The sequence below is a fragment of the Alnus glutinosa genome, chromosome 2 (genome assembly GCF_958979055.1).
Source record: "Alnus glutinosa chromosome 2, dhAlnGlut1.1, whole genome shotgun sequence".
Classification (NCBI taxonomy): Eukaryota; Viridiplantae; Streptophyta; class Magnoliopsida; order Fagales; family Betulaceae; genus Alnus; species Alnus glutinosa.
Window position 1 is genome coordinate 39,136,771 of NC_084887.1, and position 19,036 is coordinate 39,155,806.

The window sequence follows — 19,036 nt, forward strand, 5'->3', positions numbered from 1 at the left end:
AAGAAAAAAGAAGAAGGTCGTGCCTTATGTTAAAAAAAAATCAAAAAATCTAACCTTCATTCAAAGAGATGTGGCTGGCTGAGTTGGGGGAAAGGTCCTCGCCGGTGGAGACACCGCCGATAAAGAAGAACGGCTGGCTGGGGAGAGGAGAGAGAGAGAAAGTGTTTATCGCCTGTGAAGTACGGAAGAGAGAGAGAAAGATGCCGGCCGGTGGAGACGGAATCCGATGAAGAAGGACGGCCGACCAGCTGGGAAGAGGGAGTGCCAGAGAGAGAGAGAGAGAGAAAGAGTCAGAGGAGTAAATTTTGAATTTTGTTTTATTTTTCTTCGATTTGTCCGCCCATTTGGCTCTTTTTACTTTTTTGGTTTGTTTTTTATTTAAGCAGTAAAATAAGTTTAAAAAAGCTGTCCACGTAGGAGGGGTGGGATGGGGGTGAAATTTCAGTCCCATGGAATAATACATCCATAGGTATCATTTTTTTTTTTTTTGACACTACGTCCAATCAATTTGAATTAACGGCTGAAATGTTGTGTGTGTTTCTTTTTTTCTTTTCTTTTCCAAATTCTCAGGTATAAACACCACCTTCTTAATTGTTATTTTCTTCATTTTTTTTTCTCAGACATATTGCATAAAGTCTCGTTAATCAAGATTCCCAAGTTTAATTTAATTACAACTGGCTAAATTGAAAATAACCTACAGACAAATAATTCATGGAGAGGAATGCAAGTACATAAAAAAAAGCCATTTGAATTAACAATAAATAATCTTGCTTGAACTCTAGGATGTAGTAACACAATTATTGAGTAGATTTTCAAGAAAGCACTTAATTTACAACATTGAAAGTTAATTCGGATAGTATCTATTTCATTTGAAATGAAGATCATATAATGTTTCAACAAGGGTTGTTGAGTCTTAAGTCTATATACAGAGAAATACTAGGAGTACTAAATCTTTTACTAAGAGATGGGTATCAAGATGATGTACATACGTGTAGCTTTTTCATTGGCAACTTATTTGTTGGAGCTAGATGATCAAAACAATTTATTAAAAAAAAAAAATGCTACAAGTACCAATGAATAATCTCCACATTATTTTGGCACCAATATCTTAGTAAAAGATTTGAGACCTTTAACATTAATCATATATATGTATAGGAGGAGAGGTGAGAGTTCAAATCCGAGTCATTTTATATTAATCTATGAAATATTATGAGAGTGGTTGAGCAAAGCTATCCTTTATCTATCTCCTTATCTTCTTGTATCTTTGTATTTTCTAAAAAATCTCTTCCTTCCTCCTCCTTCCACTCCCATCTTTTGATACCAAAGCTAGATCGAGCTAGTATATATAATACTCTTGGCGTAGCTTCCTTAATTAATTACTTTCTTTCCATGGCGGCAAGAAGGGGTAAAGGAAGGCGTGGTAATCCAATGATGGGTGATGTTAGAGGTGAAAAAAAAAATGACGAAATCCAAAGTTTTTATGGGCAGGGGCGCCGGCTAAATTTTTTTTATAAAAGCCAATAGGCTAAATTTTATTTTTTACCTTATATTTTTTATAATTTTATTTTTTCCAACCGTATAAATTTTTTTTTAAGAAAGTGTTCCTGTCAGCCTCCCTCCCTCGGTCACTGCAACTCACTATGCTTTCATATATATATATATATATATATGGTTTCATATGGTTTTGTAATTCAAAAACTAAGAAAGAGTTTCTTACGTTCAAGTTATTGTTATGTGATTGTCATGCTCTAGTTTGTAATGTTGGAAATATAAAGATGTGGAAGTATGGAAAATTGAAGAAAGCAGGAAAAATAAAAACTGTATAGAAAGAATATTGGACAGTAAATCAAATGTAAATTCGTCACTTAAACAATAAGTTTCGTAAAAGGGAATACAATAATTTTGTCATCAGGATATAATACTGCTCAAATATAGTATGCAGATCGCAAATTCTGAACATTACTCTGAATTCAGAAATTCTTAAATAGTAGAGAAGATGAAATAGAAGAGAAGAAAAAAGATTTTGAAAATATGCTGGAGAATATAGTTTTTATCTAAAAACTTAGAATTAGTTTACATCAGTTTTAATACAGTTTATAACCGTTGTAAACACAATTAGAAAATATAGTTTCTGACAGTTTATAAAAACAGTTAAATATTCAAAAATATTAATCTCGTGTGCGACGATGCGAGCGTCAAAGCGACACGTGTGCGACGATGATGTAACTAGCATAACTAGCACATGTATACTCAAAATCTTATATAGTATAAGAGCTTGATAAATGGTTATAAAGCACAAAAAATACTCATAACTTTTCAATGTGGGACAAAGAGTAACAGAAAGAAATAGAGGAAAATTTAAAAATTCAAATTTAAGATAAACTTAAATTTCCATATATTCAAATTAGAGAAAAACTTTGATTTTCATGAAATAATTTTAAACATGTAAATCATCATACTTTATACTTCATAATCATACTATATTCTTACATATATAATCATAAAATATATAGTCTTTATCTTTCTCCCATCATGAGATTTTCCCTTTGCCCCTCTTTCCCGTGGGAGTTGCTCTAGGGACTACGAGAGATCCCCGGCCCTTCTTCCCTGTTAGATTTTCCCTTCCCTTCTCCTCCATGACTTGAGAGATTTCCTCATTCCTTTTCTTCTTCCTCATTCTTTTTGGGCCTTTATGTCAACAAGTCAATTGGACCAGGTTTCGACCCATTTTCAGTTTTGTTCTTTTTTAAGCTTCGTACCGGCCGAATTATCTCCTCCTAACTCTCCCAATTTTATCTTTGGATTCAAATGTTGCATCTGCTGTCATATCTTCAAGTGAAGATAAACTCAACACTTCAACCTAATCACCATAAATATAGAATTAGTTATGATCAACTATCCATCTCATTTGTATGTCTTTGTATTTTCAATTTATAATTTGTAATCTTTAGTTGTTTCATGTAATAGATTCAACTATATATACACTGCCTTAACCACAATTATGGTAAGGCAGAACAACCTAAGTACAAGGGTAATGTTACAGGGAGTTCTCGTCATGTCCTCTTAAATATTATGTGACTTTTGAAATTACTATTAAATTTAAGATGATCTTCTAAAAAATAATTTCATGTTTTACGATAAAAGTGTCGATAGTCAAGGCAACATAAATATAGCCATTGATTAACGTTAGATTATTTTTTTTGGGCATTGAATGGGTTTTGCTCCTATTTAAAGGCTATTCAAGCTATAGCCCTTGTAACCAACACATTATCACCCTAACAAACACTGACAATTGAGAAAGACATATATTTAATATATCTAAGGAATTAAAGTATAAAAGAAACGACACATTCAATGGTTATGCTAAGGGCATTTATTGAATATTGACGTTGAACCGTCGATATTGGGAATAGCAACTACCAAGCCAAACAAAGGTTGGTTTGGTGTTGTTAACTACCTATACCAACACCCGGAAGCTCCGCACCGAGAATTTGGGAGGTTAGCAACTATCAAAGAGAAATGAGAAAGAGAAATGATTCCTACACTCATTTCTCACAATAGCTCCACAACAAGTTGACGTGGCTGGTAATATTTTATTATTTTTTTACAAAAAGAAAAGAAAAGAAAATAAAAAAAATAATAAAATATTACCAGCCACATCAGCTTGTTGTGGGGCTGTTGTGAGAAATGAGTGTAATGATCATTTCTCAATGAGAAATGATTAAAACATTCACACTACACAACAATGACACAATACCAAGGCACAATGGAGTGGGGTCCATGGCACAATGGAGTGGAGTCCATGTCCACTCCATTGTGCCTTGGTGTTGTGTCATTGTTGTGTAGTGTGAGTGTAATGATCACTCCCCAAGAGAAATATTACATTTATTTAAGAAAAATGCTTGTTACTCAACAGGTTGTGCACAACAAGTGCACAACCTGTTGTGTATGTAACAAAGCTCTTTATTTAAACTTTTATAAAAGGAAAATGTTAGATTTACAACACCAACACAACAAGTGCACAACAATCCCTCATATGAAGGTGGAACCCACACACTGGGGCCCACCCTCATGTGAGGGGTTGTTGTACACTTGTTGTAATGGTGTAGTGCAGGAATCAAAATGAGTTTTACTAACCGAGATGGAAGAAGACAGAATCGGGCTAGTTTGGTTTTATTAAAAAGGTTTTGTTGGTACAGTTTCCGGTACGGTGACGTGTTGCCTTGTGATCCGTTGCCTTCCTTGATATTCGCTCTCTTCGTAATCTGCAAAACTCTCGTGGGGGTGCCGACCATACCCCCACTCCGATGCCTAAGTCAGTTCAAACTATTTATTTTCTGGAGAGTATCAATAATCTCATAGCTTAGAGAATTTGCCCGTAAAAAATACCTGACGTAGTAGTCTTATTTATAGACTCACAGTTCACAATTATGAAACTAATGGAGTGCTTGGAGCATAATCTAATTAGGAGTTTGAGTCCTATATCACATAGTCTTTAATCTTATCTTCATAGAATTCAAATTGGGTAGTAGAGTCCAAACTGGATATGACACTCTCTTTAGCTAATGTCATTCTATTAGGTACCTTATCCCATATTTGATGGGATAGAAGTCTATCTTGATATATTTGGGATATGCGACTTTTTGGAGATAATGGATGGTCTTCTACTTAAGTCTAATTTGGCCGGGTCAACCCGATGGGCTCAGCCCCCGATACTACCTTAGGCCCACGTGTTTTTGGAGCTAATTATTTCTCCAACACGTTTAAAAATCATTGAACCACTATTATTTGGACGTTGACATGGCATAATGTATAATTAACCATGTTGCTTTGCCTCTTTCATTATTATTGTCATTTGTGAATGGCTGTCGCACTTGCAGTCTTGGTTCCTAATATTATGATGCAAACTTTATTCTCAACGGCTGCAGCTCTGGCCGCTTCTTATATATATATATATATATATATATATATATATATATTATAATTATCATCGGAAGATGCTAAGAGTGATTGCTGATTAGAATCCCAAAGTGTTCAATTCATGTAAGAAAATGGGATTAGAAAGAAAGAAAGAAGGAAAGAAAAGTGAGAAAGGAGACACATTACAGCCGCAGAGCGGCAGAGGGAAGAATTAAAGTGGTAGATGTTAAGATTTTCTTTTTGCTTTTTATAGTTTGTATGTATTTTTTTAGTTGAATAAGCAAATATATATAATTGGTGATCAGTAGGAGCAATGTCAACATAGCTGGCTGGTGGGGATGGGGATTGGGAACCCCACAATTAGCTACAGCTTTGAATCTCTTTCTGTCGGACCTCAGTGGCATAATATATATATATATATTTATTGGTCTAAATTTCCAGCAGAGCCAACCTGGTATTGATATCGTCTGTCTGTCTGTCTATCTGTCTCTCTCACATACTGTGAAATATGTTACAGCCAAAGATGTCCCATACACTACACACAAAATTAAACCCCCTCCAACTTGCAGAACCAGACATAAGACAACCATTATACTGCTTTACAGCCCACACATATCTCCAAATGATATCAATTTAAACACCCTCTCTCTCTCTCTCTCTCGTCCTTTTTAATATATATATATATATTTTCTGTGCTGCTTCAAAATTCTGCCTTTCGCTTGTATGGATTTGCTGTCTGTTTGAAACATCAAAAGGATAAAAATTTTCTTTGCTCAGAAAAAAACTAGATATATATTTTTTTAATTTTTTAATTTTTTTTTTGACCTTTTTGGTTGTGAATCTTGTATTTACTGCTATATATTGATGATTGAATTGGGATTGATGATTGAATTGGGTGGTTTGGTAGAGGTGAGAGGGAAGTGAGTGATTGGGCGTGTATGTAATAATCCCGAAAGTGTTGTCGGCGCATGGTCACTTTCTGTCGGCATTGTCTGTATCCAACGATGATACAGAGATAGAGAGAGTGAGTGAGTGAGAGCATTTCCATTAATTTATTCCAACGTACAAAAACGAAGTTCGATAGATAGGTAGAGACGCTTCTGGGGTTTTTATTACCTTTACTCAGAGAGCGGCCAGCATCTGTATCATCACCCACTGAAGAAGCATATTTATTTGGACCTGGGCTGGCTGTCTCATGCTCTGTCTTTGTACCAACTGAGACTTCAAGATGCGGTCGTGATCGCGAGTGGGTTTCATTGCTTCTTTTATGCCTCAAAACCCTTTTTCATTTCTTGATTTGGTAGAATACTCGGGGGTATCTTCTTGATTTGACTGCTGCCTTTTTCCTTTGATCGAGGAGGATTCAATTTCAATGGGGGAATGCGGGTGAATATTGATTTGGGTGGTAGTTGTATTAGAAGACTCATCCTTTTTGTCATTGGGCCTTTGGCAAATGAAGCTGCGGTTCCTAGAGATCTGGCTACATTACTTCTCTGGGAATACAGGTCTGGACCCTTTTCTGTTTCAGCTTTAATTTCAACTAGTTCCAAATCTGATTGAATTGGAAAAAAATTCAGATGTTAATCTACGTTTTGGGTCAATACATTATATGCATCTTTGAATTGAATTCAAGGCGTTGCAGTTAAAAGAGTCTGTCAATGATCATATTTAGCCTTGTTACTATATCTGGATTGAACTGTTATTATAGACTTATTTGGGATTGGTTAGTTGTCATTAGTCATCTCGTCAGATCTTTTATGCTCTTTTATTGAGCATTCGATATCAATGCATGCTTTCTATACCTGGTCGTGTTCTTTGCAGTTTTCCAGGTAAAAAAAAATTGAACTTACAGTCGTGATTCACTTATTCTGATTACCCGTTTTGTGTCTGGTTTACTCCTAATCAGAAGATTTTGTAAGCGATTTGCCATCTATGGTTCTGACCAATTTATCCACTCTTGTTTCAGTAATGCTAATTGCTGCCCAACTTCTTTCGACCATCCATTTGCATATAAAAACTTAACAAACGTGAATCTTGCTCGCATGTTTTTAGTTTTTCTTTTCTTTTCTAATTTTTTTAGCTTCTTTTTCCAGTAGATTATGATTATTTTGCTTGTGGCATCCTTTGCATTACAGGTTCAATGTGCAACAAATTATATCCCAATAATACTCTACAGCATAGCTGAAGTGGTTCCCATACCAGATGTCAGGGCATCTTGCAGCAATAATAGGAGGTGCTGCAGGGGCCGTGGCATTGGTGGGGATAGTTATCTTCTTTATATGGTTCTGTCTTTCTCACAAAACAAGCGTTTCAAGAACTTCTGAGACAGGGTCCTCTGATCCGTCTATCCAAGGTAACTTTTACAGTATATATATATATCTATTTCTTCAAGGGTTTCAAAAGAGACAAACTCAACATAAAGAGCAATCAGTTCATAGTTTTTTTGAATAACCTGCAGTGGGAAGACATGTTGGGGTTGAGTTGTCATTACGAGAAACAAGGCGTTTTGAGATGGAAGAATTGTCTGTTGCCACAACAAATTTCAGTGATAAAAATTTAATCGGGGAAGGAAAGTTTGGGGAGGTATATCACGGATTGCTTAATGATGGGATGCGTGTGGCCATCAAAAAGCGACCTGGAGCACCTAGCCAAGAATTTATTGATGAGGTAATAATCACTTTCCGAAAACAGAAAATAGAGGAAGCAACAGAAACAGTTAATTAAGATTTACAAGATTTCAACTCTGTTTCCTTAAAAAAGAAGAAAAAAATAAGATGCAGCTAGAAAGAAATAAAAAGAAAAAATAGTGGTAAAAGGTGGAAGTCGATAAAATGAATTCCTAAACTGGTTGCAGAGTAATTTTCTTTCGTCTCTGAAGTCTCCCCCTGATAATATTCAAGTTTCATTTTAGATAGGATCATAATACTAGCTTGACAAACCTCCAGGATTGGCTAAGGAATATGAATATTTGTAGCAAACAGTGTTTTGCTTTTTCTGTTTTTTTGTTTTTGTTTCCCATATTATTCGATCTTGCATTACCATGAAAAATCATGGTATGGGTTGCCTTTCTTTTTTCGATTTCTCTTCCAGATTCCTTTGGTTGCTTCAAAATCTGGTAATGAAATATGTACAACTGAGTCAACTCAACAACATCTGCCCCCAATTGATTGCTTTTATGCTGGTTAATCCTTTGCCAATCTGCTCAATCTAGTAAGTCAGTTCAATTGAGAAAACCTTTTCCTGGCTTCTTGGGCTCACAAAAGCGAATATTCTGATTGAAATGGAGGATAGACTGTGAGCCAATGTTCGAACTTAAGACCTCTATTCTGATACTATTTTAAATTACCGGTTATCTTGAAAGTTTAAGCTGACAGGAAATTATGAATTTAATCATATAGTTAATATTCTAACAAACTGCACTAAATTATTTGGAACAAGTTCTCTTACATTGGAACTTGTGTTTCCTCTTTTCTTGTTTTGCGAATCTAATGGACTGGCATATAAATTTAATATTATATTTTTCCCTGGTTTTCCTGTTTATGATTTTGTGTTACAGGGTATGTCTTACTTTTAGTATTTTTTGTGGTTGATCTAACAGGACTGACTTTTAATTATCAGGTACTCTACCTTTCACCTATTCGGCATCAGAATCTTGTGATTCTATTGGGCTACTGCCAGGAAAATAATCAACAGTTTCTCATATATGAATATATACCTAAAGGAAGCGTCTCCAGTCACTTGTATGGTAACTCTCTATCCAGTCAACATGTTTGTTTTTATTTATCTCAGTGAACTAGAGTATATTGGTGAAGGAAATATCTCAACTGATTCTTTCTCCATACAAAGTTTCATCCACTACTTCATCCATCTTACCTTTAATTTTTTAAGCAAAATCATGGTAGATACAATACTCAATCACTACCAAAAAAAAAAAATAGATACAACACTCAAATCATTATAAAGTTTCTTCTGCATTTTGTTCTCAGCTTGTTATATACTTAGACCTTGCATCTCTGATATTTAATTCTGATGCATGTTGAAAATGTGATTTTGTGTTTGCAGGAACGGGCCAATATTCACGTGAAAAGTTAGAATTCAAGCATAGAGTTTCAATAGCTCTAGGGGCAGCTAAAGGTGATCCTCTGCAAAATCAGTGAGCATTTGTGGCTTTCCTGGTATCCGTTTTTCTTTTCTTTAGATAAAATATCCAAATATCGATATGGGTCCCACAAAATTCTTTTGTAAGCTACTGTAAGACTTTCAGTTATCTAAATGTTCCTCTTTTATGTGGAAAAGGCCTTGAAGCACTGCTACCTGAGTCATCTGGATCTCATTCATCTTGTCTATGTGCAGGTTTGGCTCATCTTCACTCTCAGAGTCCCCGTCTGATACATAAGGATTTCAAGACTGCCAATGTTCTTGTTGGTGAAAATTTTATAGCTAAGGTTGCAGATGCAGGACTTCGTAATTTCCTAGGAAGAGTTGATGTAGCAGGCCCATCTTCTCAAGTGACAGCAGATGAGATATTCCTTGCCCCAGAGTATTACTCCTTAATTTTTTTTTTTTTTTTTTTAAATGAGTGGCTCCAGGAGGGGAGTTGTCCTAGAAACCTCTACTTGATGAGTAGTGGTCCCTGGCCGCTGTGCTACTCCTGGGGTTAACTGTTTAATTTCCCATGTTGCTTATGACCATTTAGATGATACACTGTTAATTACTAACACTGTCCACTGATGCAGAGTGCAAGAGTTCAGACGATTTTCTGAAAAAAGTGATGTATACAGTTTCGGGGTATTCCTCTTGGAGCTAGTAAGCGGGCGGGAAGCAACGGAATCACCTTCTTTTGACTCAAATCAGAACCTGGTTGAATGGGTATGTCATGGTCTTCGTACAATACTGATGCACTGTTAATATGCTATGTGACCCTAATCATGCAGTGTAAAGGTTTATATCAGCTTCTCTAGATTATTTTTTGACGACCAGGTGATATAGCATGTTTGTTGGTGGCTCATTGCAGAGACCATCGTGGTAGTACATACATATAAAAATAAAAATGTAAAAGCACACGTAGATCTGCTTGTGTGCGCGTGTTTGTAGCAACCAAGATTCTAAGTGTCCTATTCATGCTTACAAGTAATTTAATTGCTGCAAATTCACATTTAGGGTCATAAATGCAGCAGCTTTTGATATACATGATCAATTGTGTTGTATTTCTCCTGTGAAGGTGCAAAATAATCAAGAACATAGCAAGTTTTCCGACATCATTGATCAAAGATTGGTGAATACCTTTACAGCCGAAGTTATGGAGGAGGTTATACAACTGATAGTACGATGTGTGGAACCTTTGAGTGAGCGGCGACCTGCCATTAGCTATGTGGTTATGGAACTTGATCGGATACTTGATAAAGAGGTGAGCTTGACAACAGTCACGGGGGAAGGGACCCAAACGGTGGCACTCGGAAGCCAGTTATTTAGAGCAACAAAATAAAAGACATTTGTTTACCATAATGTTGAGTGTGATATTTGTGAAATAATGTTTTTACTTTATTTATTTTTTTTCCATTTTTTTTGTTAAACACGAGAGAAGAAGAAATCCAGCTGTTTGATAAGTGTATAAAGAACGGCTGTATTATTTTTCTTATTTATTTTTTTTTTTCATAAATATATGAGCAACCTTGTTGTAAACCATTATTTTTGTTAATAACATAGTGAAGTTTGGGGTTGGAGTGATTTTTGTGTGTATGGACACTAGGTGCTTCGATTACTTGTATGCTTGATTTTCCATAATGCTTATTTCTTCCAGGGAGAGAGTTGGTGGGGGGAATTCTTAAGAAAGTCATTTTTAGTGAGCCCATAATACATATTATGTTGAAACATCATTTAACCTAAAAGCTTAAGCCTATGAGTTTGGGCTAAACTATGCTATATAAACTACTCACTCGTCTTACATCTTAGTAATGTGGAACACTTTATAAATGCACTCACAACAATCTTTCCTTCACTTGTGAGTTTCCTCCGCATTGACTCAATTCCCCCTCGTTTGGGAGTCTTTTTACATTTTCAAGAGTGTCATGCATATAAGAGTACATTAATATACATATTTGGATACAATTAAGCTTTGATGGGTATATTCTTTAGAATTCATAATTCTATTACCTCACAATTTTATCATCCATCAAAAAGAAAAGAGAAAGGGCAGCATGATCTTGTGTTTGAAGGTAGTCTCAGTTACTGAAGAGAAGTGATTGACTGGCAATGGAATTCTGTGAGGAAAAGGGTAGTATCTATCACTTTTTTTTTTCTTTCATAAAAATGAGAAAACAGTGTCTAAAGTTTCGTTCTTTGATAGTTGCAGTTTATTTCATGTATTGTAAAGGTGGATCAGAGTTTTTGGGTTTGAAGTCTACAATGTGATAACAAAGGGGTTTTCTTTCGAAGTGATTGATGTTTTTAGGAAAATAGGGAGGCATCACTGATATGGGAGCTGAGTTGCAAATAGATATGTTTAGGTAAAAGGTTGTCGTGTCTGAGCTTGACACTCCAACTCCAGCGACATTTCATCTCTTTTTTCTTTGGTATGTCACTGGGCCTAAAGCATAGGAGCCACTTTTTAAGGCCCTGCAGTTCTGGACCGATACGAATATGTTGACCGCGGGAGTGGGCGCTCCATACAATCTTCTTGTATATGCAAAGCTCTGTTTGATGATCATGATAAATTGGGCTTCAGTAGAATACAAACAAAATGATGCAGTGCCTCTCCCTCAAATCATCATCATCAACTTCCTCCGCAGCACTGCCTCCTCCTCATCCTCCGCATTCTCAAGGTAACCCCACGAAACTTTCTTACGTTCCCTCTTTTTCTTCTGGGCTTTACTTACTGTACGTGACCTGTTTGTGTTAATGTGTTAATCAATTTTTTCCCCTTTTTGTTGGCCGCAGGGAATTCGACGCCGGACACACCCAGATCGAGCGCTCAAGCCTCTCCCGCCGTCAACCTCCCTCGCGAATACACCCTCAATGTCCAATCCAATTCCTACAACGAGATATGGTCTCGAATTCATCCCACCACCACCTCCACCACCACCACCGATCATAACGAAGAGACCCACCAGCTACTGTTGGCGCAGGTGCTTCACCCCAACCGAGAATGCGTTGAAGACGCCCTTCGAGACGCCAAGTCCAACACCCTCACCGCTCTCGTCAAAGCTTATTTCGACCATAGCGAGAACGCCACCCATCTCTGCCTCCTCCTCCACCAAAGCATCTACCGTGCACGCCTCATCTACAACCCTCTCCACGCCCTCCTCGAAGTCCTTCCTCTCGACTCTGACTCTCAGTCCCACTCTTCCCTTCTCACCCAATCCCAGTGCAATCGCGCCTTCGACATCTTCCTCCAGTTCCACGGCCTCGACAACCCTTTCCCTTCCCCCGACTCCCACAACTTCAACGAAATGCGCGACTGCTTCTCCCAGCTCAAGCAACAGCTCGACTCCCGCATCCGCAAGTCCCGCTCTCGTATCCGCCGCGCTACTGCCTCCTCCGCCATTTGTTTCGTTTGCACTGCCGTTGGGGCTGCTGTTTCCGCTGTTGTCATTGCCGCTCGCACCCTTGTTGCCGGTTCCTTCCGTACCGCCTACCTTGCTCCACCTCACAAGTTTACTCACAAAGAAGCTGCCCATCTCGCACAGCTTGACGCTGCTCTTAGGGGCACTTATGTTCTAAACAACGAGCTCGACACCATTGACCGTCTCGTTGCCCGTCTGCACAATGCGGTTGACAATGACAAGTTACTAATTCGACTTGGGTTGGATAGGGGCAGGGAAAAGCATCCCATCATGGAGGTGATCAAGCAGCTCCGCAAGAGCCATCTTAATTTCCGGCAGCTGCTCCAAGATCTTGAGGAACATATATGCCTATGCTTTAACACTGTCAATAGGGCCAGAGCTCTGCTCCTGAAGGAGGTCTATCTTCATCAATCCTGTAATTCCTGAACTTGAATTTTGCTTTTCACTTACCATTCTTAATATGTATTTATTCTGTTTGAAAGTAACATGCTTACTAACACTGATAAACCAATAAAGCCTAGGCCCGTTTTTCGATGGTTGACTTGCATGACACTCTACGCCAACATCTCTAAACTTGCTAATCCTTAATCCTTTGTGATTAGATGTGTCTTCATATCATTTGAAACACATGAACAATAACACTGGATCGTTCTACATAAATTATTATTATTTCTTTTCCCCAAATTGTATATAATGAATAGAAGCTGATTTGTTAAACTTCGAAGAAGTAGATGTCCTTTATGATGCAATGGGGTCATGTCACTCTGGTGCAAGTTCATGTGCAATTTTTTTTTTTAATCAGTACATTATTGTGTAATATTAGCGAAGACTTTAGTCCACTTGCTCAAAATTAGATGGCTGCTGGTGTTTCTTGGTATTTTTTAAAGGTGGGTGTGGCAAATTTCTGTAATTTGATTAGATATATGATAAGATGTTGGAAATTCTCCACTTTCATCACAATATTTAAGAAGTTGAACTTCATAAGCTTCTTGTGCTGTTGTAGTTACAGTATAATGATAATTTTGTGTTGGTAGTAGCTGTTATCATGCCATAGGAAGAGGACTTTGTGGATGCGATTATTCTGAAGATATGTTGTTTGCCATTTTCGCAGTATAGTGAAAATGGATGTTGTTTTGTGCTTATAGATCGATTGTTTTCCTTGGTGGTGGTACTGATAGTTTCTATTGGCAGTAATGTCAAGAGATTACAAACATGGGCAAGGAGCTCAATTAGCTGCTAATTCTCACGAAAACTTTGTACAGAGTCCAGGCTGAAGCTTCAACTGTGGCGGTAAGTAATTGTCTTGAACAGGGAGCCCTCACTTTCCATCTATGTTGACTATACTTGTTTGAATATTTTCGTCAATCGACCAATTAATTGGAAAAAAAAAAAATTATTAGTCATAAATTATTTTTGGGTAAAACTATGGAGTCATTTCCAATCTCCCTCCTAAATTATAAATTTTTGCAATAATTATTAGTCATAAATTATTTTTGGGTAAAACTATGAAATCTTCTCAAGGCACTAGTTTAGATGCATATATCGTATTGCAAAATTTTCTATTATTTTTTTTGGTTTTAGCTAGCTTAGGGTGGATGGCATAGCACAAGGCTAGAATGCTTCAACTTTTCGACTGAATAATACTTTGATGACCTCTTTAGAGGTTTTGCCCGGTGTAGTCAGAGATTTGTTGTACTGTTTGTGGACTCTTTGCTCACACAATTGTATTTTCTGAGTCGAAAATACCCGTGGCGATGCTTATCAAGAAATCTGTAAGTGCTATGTGGAGACTAAGTTTAGAACTTCTCTTATTTTCTTATAAAGATGTAGGTATACAGTCTTTATAGAAGCTGACCCCTTGATACGCTGAGTATATAACCTCATACGTGAAATTTATGTAATTCTTGGTTTCTTTAGAACATATTTTCACATCCAGGTTAGGTGATTGGGTCTGTTCAACGTTCGTGTATGTCTAGCCAGTGAAATTTTCAATATGCTCATCATTTTCAATAAAGCCTTACTAGAAAAATGAGCTACTGCCATGTTGTGCTACACTGCTACCCCTAGGTTAACTCTTTAATTTCCCATGTTGCTTATGAAGATGGTACATTGTTAATCTCTTCATCTATATGCAGAGAGTGAGAGTTCAGATGATGCTCTGAAAGAAGTGATGTATACAGTTTCAGGTTGTAACTCCTGGGGATAGTAAGCAGGCGGGAAGCAACAGAATCATCTTATTTTGACTCAAACCAGAACCTGGTCGAATGGGTACGGGATTGTCATCATTAAATGTTGAGGCTCTGTTCATAGTTGAGAAAGAGATGAGCTTCTGCTTGACAACAATCGTGGGGGAAGGAACCCCAACAGTGACCCTCGGAAGCCGGTTATTTAGAACAACAAAATAAAGCATATTTGTTTGCAACCATGAGAGAAGTCGTCCAGCTGTTTGATAAGTGCATAAAGAACGGATGTGTTATTTTTTGGATTGTCTTCTTTTTCTTTCCATTAATGTATGGTGAGAAACCTTGTCATAAGCCATTATTTTTGTCAATATCAAGGTCGCTGTGATTTTTGTTGGGTATATACATACACAGATACACTTCGGCGAATCAATTACTTTCTGGTTGTTTTTTTTAGTGATTTTTAAGGACGCTGATCTCTTTGAATGTGGATGTGCTAGTCTCGGTTACTGATGAAGAGCAATTCAATTTGATAATCTATACTTGATGAAAAGGAATAAAAAAATATAACTTGTCAACTTAGTCAATTAGTGGTTGACTTATAATCATATACTCTTAATCATTTTATTAATTATAAACTGAAATGCAAGTTGGTTTGCAAGGGATCATAGGGAAACTTGTAGTCATCCCATCCATTTTCCGGGTTAGTTTAAGTCACTGAGTAAAGATTTCTTCCAAATTAGGACATCCAACCTAAGTCTATACTCTATAGGAATGTTGTGTTTTTTTTTTTTTTAGCATATGAGAAGCACGACATTTTACAGATCGACCAGGTTTAATTAAGTAACTTTCGACCCAATTTTGAGGAAAGATTAGCTCCTTCTTGGAAGTTGACCTTTTTGTCTTTGTTGACTTATCAACCAGAAATCGTTGACCGCGGGGAGTGGGCGCTTCTTCCAGTTCCAGATACAAATATGAAGGAATATCTATCTCCTCTCATAAATATATATTCCTGTACGCAAGCTCCGTTTGATTGAAATTGTGCCATTTCTAATTTTCTATCTACAAAAAGAAAAAAAAGGAAGAAAAAATTGTGCCATTTATACATGCTGATCATGAATTGGACCTGACCTCCCAAGTTAGAGGTAGAGTCCTCTTTCCGTAGTAAAATACACAAAATGTCCCCGAAATCACTATCCTCTGCAGCTCCGAGTCATCCTCAGGGTGAGCTGCTCAACCTTGTTTGATTTTGGTTCTCTTTGAGGGATTTACTTTACTGCACATGACACCTTAATTTTTGTGTATAAATTCGCTAATCAATCTTTCCTTTTGTTGGCCAGCAGCCACAGGGAATTCGACGACGGAGGACACGCTCAGATCGAGCTCTGAATCCTCGCCCGCCTTTACCGTCAACTTCAGTCGGAAATACGCCCACACTCTCGAAAGGAACTCCTTCAAAGAGATGTGGTCCAAAATTCACCCCACCACCGCCACCCACCAGCTACGATGGGAGCAGGTGCTTTACCCAGACCGAGAATGCGTGGAAGACGCCCTTCTCCACGCCAAGTCCAACACCCTCACCGGTCTCGCCAAAGCCTACTTCGACCGCACCGAAAACGCCGCCCATCTCTGCCAACTCCTCCTCGACAGCGTCTGTAGTGCGCGAGCCCTCTATGCGGGTCTCCACGCCTTCCTCCGAGACTCTGACTCCCCCTCCCGTTCCTCCTTCACCCAACCCCAGTGCAACCGCGTCTTCGACCTCTTCCGGGAGTTCGATCGCCCCGGAAACCCTTTCGCTGGTCATCAATCCCACGGTTTAAACATGTTCTCCCAGCTCAAGCAAGATCTCTGCAGTTGCCGCAAGTCCCGCTCTCGTATCGGCCTCCTCCGCAGTTGGGGCTGCTGCTGCCGCTGTTCCCATTTCGACTCCAAAGAAGCTGCCCGTATGGCACCACTTCACGATGTTCTTTCGAGCACTATTGTTCTAAACGAAGAGCTCAACACCGTCGACTGCTTCGTTCGTCATTTGTGTGGTGCGGTTGACCGTGACAAGTCCCTTGTTCGCATGGCCCTGGAGAGGGACAGCGAAAAGCATTTCATCATTAACACTCTTTTAACAGATCACGTAGTCAAAGAAATCCGGGAGAACCATCAGAGTTTCGAAGAACTTGAGGAACGTATATGCATATGCTTTAAATCCATCAATAAGGCCAGAGCTCTACTCCTCCAGGAGATCCATCTTCATCATACTTGTAATTCCTGACCCTTACTTTGATAACTTGGATTTTGCTGTCTACTTCCCATTCTTCATAGTTCATATGCATATTCTGTTATAGAGTAACATGATTGCTAACCCTGATAAAGAAACGAAACTTTTTGAGGTCTAGCATTAATGACACTCTACCCCAACATCTATAAAGTTGCCAATCCTAAATCCTTTGTGATTAGAGGTGTTGTCTTGATATCATTTGAAACACATAAACACAATAACATCGGTTCATGTTCAATTCTTTTTGTTTTCCCCTCTAGATTTTGTTTCCATCATAAATATGAGCAAAGACTTCACTCCTGCTTAAAATCCAGTGGCAGCTACTGGTTCTTAGTATCTAAAGGGTGGGTGTCGCAAGTTTTTGTAATTGATTATACATGTGATAAAAGGAGGGAAATTCTGCACTTTCATCAAATTAGCTAGCTAGAATATTAGAGAAGTTGAACTTCATGGGCTTTGGGAGCCATTGAAGTTGCATCATAATGATAATTTTGTGTTGGTGGTATTCAGCTGTTATCACGCCATAGAAAGTGGACCTTTGTGGTCTGAAGACATGTTGTTCAATACTTTTATGATACAGTACTGCAAATGGTTTTGTTTTGTGTTTTTATTTATCGATTGGTTTCCTTGTTGGTGGGTTTTACTAATAGTTTCTATTGGCAGTAGTGTCAACAGATTACAGACATAGGCAAGGAGCTCAATAAGCTGCTAACTCTCATGAAAACTTTGTATACAGTCCAGGATGAAGCTTCAACTATGGTGGTAAGAGTATCGTCTTGAACATAATTTTTATACTTTTTCTATCCTTCCCATTTGATTGACCAATTAGTAGGAAAAAATTATTAGACATAAATTATTTTTTTGGGTTAATTGCAATTATTCATCCTCAATTATGGAGTCATTTGTGAAGTTTCTCCTAAACTGTAAGTTTTTGCCATCACTAACCCCTAATCTGAGATTTAGTCTGTAATATCCTTTCCAACATCCAAATCAATGTCAAAATTAATAAATTAGTGGGCAGATGGAATGATGGGTACACATTAATTTACAGAGCACCCCCCCTCCCAAAATGTTTCTGTTAAGTAGGAAGGCTAGAATTCTTTTACGCTTGGACTTCATAGTATATAATTTGATGATCTTTTTAGATGTTTTGGTTTGTGTATTCAATAATCACAATTTTTTTGTTGTACACTTTGATAGATTCGTTGTGCATGCAGTTAGATTTTCTGAGTCTACAGTCTCCATGACGTTCATTAATTATAAACTTTGCAATTGCTATATGGAGCCTAATTTTAGAAATTCTTTTCTTCTTGTATGAAATGGGCGTATAGAAGCTGACCTGTTGATACGCTGTGTCTGTAACCTCATATATGAAATGTGATATCTTCTCAAGGTCCTAGTTGTATAACTTGGATTGTAAAATTTATCTAAAAACTAAATTTGTTTTGTTTTCTGTATATATGAAGGTGGAAAAGTATCAGAGGATTCTAGAGCTTTTCATGATTTGGGAATAGCTTCATATATACCTGATTATCTCTGGTCTTTGGACCTCTTTACTGGGGACAACCAGCTACAAGCCATTTCCTTACATAACACGATCAGATACGTAAGAAAAGATATTAGCTTCACAAGAATCGTGGACAAAGACGCTCAATTGTGACCTTGGAAGATGGCTACCATGAGCGATGAAATGAAAGAAATTTGTTTTGCGTCAAACGCATTGATTCTGAAATTCATGAATTATTTATTAATCTTCGTGGGATATAAATACATCTCATACATATCTCACATTTAAATTTACTATTGGATTTTGGGACCAGATACAAATTCAATGATGAATTTGGAACTTTGTTGTATGGAGATATATAGAAAATGCATTTGTATCATATCTCATTCATAATAGTATAAACAAATGTCTCATTTTTTCAAATGATAATATTATGAATTTGTTGTAAACTATTTTTGGATAATTTAGAAAATAAAGGCATGGATGCCGGTGGCTTGTATGTCAATATGCTGTTTTCTTCTCGAGTAGAAAGATATTCCATTCAATATACTTTCTTATTCATACCATCATCTCACAGGGCTGGCATAGTGGTGGCCAT

At 37.5% G+C, this 19,036-nt stretch overlaps 3 protein-coding genes across 8 annotated transcripts; all 3 read left to right on the plus strand.

Annotated features, from left to right (window-relative positions):
* Window positions 1–5,414: 5,414 nt before the first annotated feature.
* On the plus strand, window positions 5,415–10,647 carry LOC133860109 (serine/threonine-protein kinase CDG1). The gene is made up of 8 exons (XM_062295768.1): window positions 5,415–6,425; window positions 7,056–7,273; window positions 7,379–7,587; window positions 8,539–8,665; window positions 8,983–9,054; window positions 9,274–9,460; window positions 9,657–9,789; window positions 10,142–10,647. Exons 2-8 carry the CDS (start codon window positions 7,123–7,125, stop codon window positions 10,403–10,405), a joined length of 1,143 nt encoding a protein of 380 aa, XP_062151752.1. The 5' UTR covers window positions 5,415–6,425; window positions 7,056–7,122; the 3' UTR covers window positions 10,406–10,647.
* A 692-nt stretch (window positions 10,648–11,339) lies between these two features.
* Window positions 11,340–15,118, plus strand: LOC133860110 (UPF0496 protein At3g19330-like). 3 transcript variants are annotated; one of them, XR_009898855.1, is made up of 4 exons: window positions 11,340–11,741; window positions 11,857–12,878; window positions 13,674–13,772; window positions 14,618–15,118. XR_009898855.1 is itself a non-coding variant. In XM_062295770.1 (4 exons), exons 1-3 carry the CDS (start codon window positions 11,660–11,662, stop codon window positions 13,754–13,756), a joined length of 1,206 nt encoding a protein of 401 aa, XP_062151754.1. In that variant the 5' UTR covers window positions 11,343–11,659; the 3' UTR covers window positions 13,757–13,772; window positions 14,663–15,118. The 3 variants fall into 3 exon arrangements, 2 of the variants coding, with proteins under 2 accessions (XP_062151754.1, XP_062151753.1); XM_062295770.1 differs by having other exon boundaries at window positions 11,343–11,741; window positions 11,857–12,897; window positions 14,663–15,118; XM_062295769.1 differs by having other exon boundaries at window positions 11,346–11,741; window positions 11,857–12,897.
* A 527-nt stretch (window positions 15,119–15,645) lies between these two features.
* On the plus strand, window positions 15,646–18,825 carry LOC133861008 (UPF0496 protein At3g19330-like). 4 transcript variants are annotated; one of them, XM_062296701.1, is made up of 4 exons: window positions 15,646–15,886; window positions 16,003–16,914; window positions 17,607–17,693; window positions 18,398–18,825. In XM_062296701.1, the coding sequence occupies exons 1-3, from the start codon at window positions 15,841–15,843 to the stop codon at window positions 17,633–17,635; spliced, it is 987 nt and encodes a 328-aa protein (XP_062152685.1). In that variant the 5' UTR covers window positions 15,646–15,840; the 3' UTR covers window positions 17,636–17,693; window positions 18,398–18,825. The 4 variants fall into 4 exon arrangements, with proteins under 4 accessions (XP_062152685.1, XP_062152682.1, XP_062152684.1 ...); XM_062296698.1 differs by having other exon boundaries at window positions 15,649–15,886; window positions 17,595–17,693; window positions 18,398–18,824; XM_062296700.1 differs by having other exon boundaries at window positions 15,649–15,886; window positions 17,598–17,693; window positions 18,398–18,824.
* Window positions 18,826–19,036: the final 211 nt, after the last annotated feature.